The sequence below is a fragment of the Lolium rigidum genome, chromosome 2 (assembly GCF_022539505.1).
Source record: "Lolium rigidum isolate FL_2022 chromosome 2, APGP_CSIRO_Lrig_0.1, whole genome shotgun sequence".
NCBI lineage: Eukaryota > Viridiplantae > Streptophyta > Magnoliopsida > Poales > Poaceae > Lolium > Lolium rigidum.
This window is the reverse complement of record NC_061509.1, coordinates 142,920,868-142,926,219: the sequence shown is the minus strand read 5'-3', so window position 1 is coordinate 142,926,219 and position 5,352 is coordinate 142,920,868. Positions and strand designations below refer to the sequence as shown.

At 42.7% G+C, this 5,352-nt stretch overlaps 1 protein-coding gene across 2 annotated transcripts; it reads right to left on the bottom strand.

Annotated features, from left to right (window-relative positions):
• Positions 1 to 331: 331 nt before the first annotated feature.
• Positions 332 to 4,398, bottom strand: LOC124692416 (protein REVEILLE 6-like). Of its 2 annotated transcripts, none has more exons than XM_047225791.1 (9): positions 4,229 to 4,398; positions 3,330 to 3,387; positions 3,019 to 3,142; positions 2,790 to 2,912; positions 2,585 to 2,707; positions 2,211 to 2,320; positions 1,793 to 1,852; positions 855 to 961; positions 332 to 781 (listed from the first exon to the last, which is right to left on the bottom strand). In XM_047225791.1, exons 1-8 carry the CDS (start codon positions 4,381 to 4,383, stop codon positions 863 to 865), a joined length of 852 nt encoding a protein of 283 aa, XP_047081747.1. In that variant the 5' UTR covers positions 4,384 to 4,398; the 3' UTR covers positions 332 to 781; positions 855 to 862. The 2 variants fall into 2 exon arrangements, with proteins under 2 accessions (XP_047081747.1, XP_047081748.1); XM_047225792.1 differs by having other exon boundaries at positions 2,585 to 2,704.
• Positions 4,399 to 5,352: the final 954 nt, after the last annotated feature.

Genomic DNA, 5,352 nt, shown 5'->3' with positions numbered 1-5,352 from the left:
CAAACAAAACTGCACAAGTATTTGGTCGATATTGTACTAGTATCTTTCAGTGACCGATAGTATAAATTTAGCTAATTCCTTCTCATCGTATGCAAACTACATTTTGGTTCAACTAATTCTGTTGGTTTTGTACACAATAGCGCAAAATGAAATGGGATGACAGGTTGTCTCTTCCTCAAACAACACTTCAAATGGCAAGTGACCTTAGCAAATTTTTCGTAAAGGGTCATACGCAAGCATAACAGAAACAGAAACTACCGCGGGAAAATAAGCTGCGCTTATGATAACCTCAACTGAATTGCTTGTGATAAGGCTCAACTGAAAGCAATGCTCAACAGACAACATATGTAGTATTATGGTTATGTCATGGTCACATGGGGCAGTATCTTGCCATAAAACAGAAACAAAAATGATACCAGCAATCAAACTCAACAGAGGGAAAAGGGAGTAACCGGAATTACTCAAAATTTCCTCTCCAGTTTTCTATTACCAAGAACGGCCCTTTTAAGCTTTAACTGAAGCAACATCTGCGCACCTAGATGGCCGTGGTATTGGGGAAGAAAGATACACGCTTGGGGGCAAAAATATATACACATCAGGCTATAGACAGATCTCACCTTACGGAAGCCTACTGTACATGGTTGCACCCTTACACATTCTATGGTTCATAGCTAGCTAGAAATACAATGGTGCAAGCGCCTTCGTGGCCATGGGTGCTCCAGGAGAACCCCCTATTCAGAGATCGAGCTGAAAGTATAGACACCACCATCTGCCTTCAATCCTGAAATAGTTACATAATTATCGGTGAATTGTGCAAAGGATACAAAAATGAAACAAGAAGATGAAGGACTTACATGACGTATCAATAAAGGCTCAAAGCACTATCAGCTAGAAGAGAACTTCTGGAGCTCCCTAGGTCAAGCTCCTCAGAGGTGGAATTGTACGAAGACAGCAACTTCCTCTGTATTAAGTTGCATAGAATAAATGTTAGTTCCTTTTTCATATTAATACAATTTACATTCTGAATAGGTGATGTAACTGCACTGAATGCCGGAGTTGAGTATCAGTGCAAATCACTTCCTACTTACCAGTGCTACATTACTCACCAAGGCCAGCATGCTTAAAACTTAAATGACATGAAGGCTAAACTATTTATAAGACAAACTAAATTTTGTATTGACCTTTTCCTATTTTGGAGAAGAAATGGGTATCAGTACATACCAAATTTCTGATAATTTCGAAAGTTTGCAAAAACATGATGACTTTACACACAAGATAGCTGCCCAAATATTCCAGTCATTCTGCACAGTGGCAGTACCAGAAACCATGGACAATTGGGCAAACCCTGCTAAAAGCACAGTGTGTGAAGAGACAATCTCAAGAAGACACGAGATGCTGTTGAAATCCTACGAAGCTTCTTTATACGAAAGAAATAACTTCAGCTACTGACCAAATAAGGAGTTAAATGTCTGAAATGGACTGCCTGTTCATCAAACATGGATTTATGGGATTTCATGAACTGGTTACCTTGACACTAAATAGAACAAAATAAATGTTAACATACAACACTACATGCATATAACGCCTGAACTAGCTCTGCCACTAGTATTAGCTTTCAGATGTACAAAAAAAAACTATTGATAGGAGAATCAAGCATCACAATATGCAACAAAGTTCTCAACAAAAACTACCACAGCTTTATTTATAACGATTGCTGGCACCATGGCAAGGCAGTTAACCATTTAGTGCAAGTATGATCTACAGTCTAAAGAAATATTGGATAGCTACTTACTTGATCTTCAAAATCGGGACTAGTCAAGTTGATGGAGAGATTTCTCATCAACAACAGCGCCTAGAGAAAAAAAAGGCACACATGTCAGTTTATAAAAAGTAGACATTTCAAACTATCAGTATGCAAGAAAATTATGAATTCTGCATGACATCTGTTGTTTTCGAAATAACACAAATGATTAAAAGTGACGACTAAAAACGCATGTACAGTTCGTTGCTATGTTACTGCATAGTTAGACAGGAACTTTTAGAGCAGAACATCATTTATTCTATGCTGCCTTAACCTTTGATTTGACACAAACAATTACTTTGGAGGAGAAATTTTGCAGAACCACATTACCAAGATACTTATCTATTCTTATGGTTGACTTCTGTATGAATATAAGAAGAAAAATCAAGTATATCAACGATTCACATACCGTTTCAACATCAATTGGATTCATCTCCTTAAGTTTCTGCAAATGACCCTTTGTGCTTGGATCAAAAACGCTGCCTAAGAAGCTGTATACTTGTGCAAAATCTGGCATAACTGTATCAAAATTTGAAAGAGAGGGTTAAAGGAGTAAAAAAGAATGACAGGTCAAATAAAAAACAAAGCAGTCGTGAAGGATGATTAGTACTCTATTGGAAGAATGAGCTGGAGGCATATCTTGATTCTATTTTTTTATTCTAAAGAAGGAACCAGTTGTTCTAAGGACTGGAACATGAAAAATTTAAAACTCTATTTTTTTAAGAAAAAGTCTAGGAAATAAACTGAGTGGGTAGAAAATGAGAAGTATCAAGAAGTACTGACTGCGGAGTGGTGGAACTTGAGTTAGCTGATCATTGGTTTCACCAGGTTGCCATGCCCTTGGTGGGCCTTCATTACTGCTTGAGCAAAACATGTTCGGATCCATAGGCCCAGCACCTAAATCTTCTGAGTGAAAGATAGCAATGATTAACTGGCGCAGATCACATAGGAATATTTACGGGAAAAAAGAGGAACCTTGAGTACAAACCTTTCACCAGAGATGAGGCGACAATCGGCGGGATGGAACTGTGGGTCCATGCAGAAACAGCCACATTCATTCCTGAGTTCCTAAGCATGGAAGATGGATCTGTCTTGAGGGCGTATGCTAGTTCTGCAAGACAAGAGAAGATAGTGAGGCAACTGTCTGGTATAAAGAGGCAGCGATAGAATGATAATGTAAAAAAAAGTTACTTGTAAAGATAAGTTGAGTGACTTACCATTTTTGGAGGCCTTCTGAGGGTATGGATGAGCAGCTTTGCGCTTTGGTCGCGGAGGTGGGACATGTTCGCTGGTTCCATTTTTCTGAACCTTGAGAAAATACTTCTGCGCATGGCTCCTTATCTGTGAAAAACAGGTAGGAGCGAAAAATTAAATGGTTTTACCGGAGAGACGAATGCCACGAAAAAAAATTCCAAGTTCCATTATGCAGGGACTGTGATGCGTAATTTCACTTGATTCATTGCACCGTAAGCTAAAGCGATTCAGTCAACACGGCCTTGTCAAATAAGATTGCAACTAACCCAAATACCTGGATGACAGTCTTCGAACCGACAAAGGCTTCTATCTTTTTCCAGTCACGATCAAAGCTGAAAAGGGCCAAGATTTTACTCATTAATGTAACATTAAGAGGCAATCATTTTTGTTTTGAAGTATTAAGAGGCAATCTTGTAAGTGACTACCAAATATTTGTCACATATACTTGAATCTGGCGACATACTAGGAGGCTATGTTGATGTGTAGTCGTAGTATGTTTTGCTTTTTCGCTGGTTGATTTTTGTATCAATTCTTGGCGATGCTTGAGTTGTAACTATACTGAACCTAAATCTTTTTAATAAATGGCCGTGTGCATCATCACGATGCAGAAGCCGGGGTACATCCCCATTTCGAAAAAAAAACTTGGATCCAACCACACTATCGGGGACAAAATCACAACGCAAAATTTTGCACCAATACATCCTGAAAAGGACATGGTACATGTAAGTACGGTGGTGTGAACGTATGCGACTCGTGGGGAATCAAACAGTTGTAGGAACGTGTACTAAATTCTGGCAAATCTATGGCTCGCAAGAAAGTTATGCTCTAAATTTACATCCAAAAGCTGAAGGATGAAATGCCTTATAACAACGCAGCACGATTGCAAACGGAACCTCTGACCAAATTTTGAACAACTGAACAAACAGACAGGTGCAGCATGCTATGCCACTGCTTAATTTCCATAACGGCCAACACAGCCAGGACACAGAAAGTACCTCAAAGTCTCTCGAACTAACCATCGCATACACAAACAAGAACATTCAGTCGCTGGATCGACGAAGATCGCAGAAAGAACCGAGACTAGGGAAGTTCAGAGGCTGAGCGAGTTGTCGAATTGAGTGGGAGAAACATAAGAAAAAGGGGGGGGGGGGGGGGAAGCTGTGCTGTGCTTACAGCTGTAGCGCCTCGAGGAACTTGTCGTGCTCCTGCTCCGTCCAGCTCTCCCGCGACTTGGTGATGGTGTAGGGCTTCCGCACCTTCTTGCTGGCGTCGTCGGCGCCGGCCGCGTCGGCCAGCAGCTGCGCCGGCGGCGGGTTCGCGGAGACCATGTGGAAAACAGAGGCAGGAACCGCAACGTTCTTGGCTTCCGCGTCGTGCCGGTGCCGGTGGTGGTCTCGCACGCTGGGCTGGGTGCAGGGAGAATGGACTGTGTCTGTAGCGCGGCCGCGACTGCCGGGTGCGGTGTGGGTGGGAGTGTGTGGGTGGTGGCGCCTCGGGGCGCGAGCGGGGTTTTGGCCGCGCGTTGCGTTGCGTGTGCGCGGGCGGGTCCCGTCCGCGCGCGCTTGTGGCTGCGATGCGCGGGCGGCAGCCCCACTTGCCCCCTCTCCCGTCGCCCTCAAGCTCTAGCTGCTACTGGTCGCCAGCTTCACGCCGAGCTCATGTGGCTGCCCCCGCTCGCCCGCTCGCGGCCGGGTTTTTATAAGCGAGACAGCAGGACGAACGGCTGAGTAAAATCGCGCGCGTCGAATATGTGAAAAGTTTGGTTGGTATGCTTTTCCATGGCCGATGAAGCAGGTGTCTCGGGATCTCGGTGCATCCTGCCGTGTGCCCATGTGGCCATGTGGATAGGGATGCCCAAAGTTTCACCATCAAGTCCGTGTAGCGCGCCATGCTTTTTCATCGTACGGATTTTTCTCCAATTTGATATCCGTTTCAAATTAGTTGATGTGGACTTGTCTAGATACAGTCTACGTTTTAGTGTATGCAAATTTAAACAAATTTGCGTTAACTAATTTGTACGGAGGGAGTGTACTAAAATAATCAAGGCATTGTTTTTACCTTTTAAGATTGTATAATAGAGATGGGCGAGGGCTCTGAAATAGTTGTCAGAATCATAATTCTACTATGCGGTTCTATGATTTTACCAAATTGAGTGGAATGATTCAACGATTCTGCTAGGCAGAATCTAATATTTTACGATTCTAAAAGTTAAGATTCTACGATTTCGATCCCACCGAAGAGGTTTCGATCCGATACAAAATCACAATTCTGACAACATAGGCCAATGCTAGGAAGGC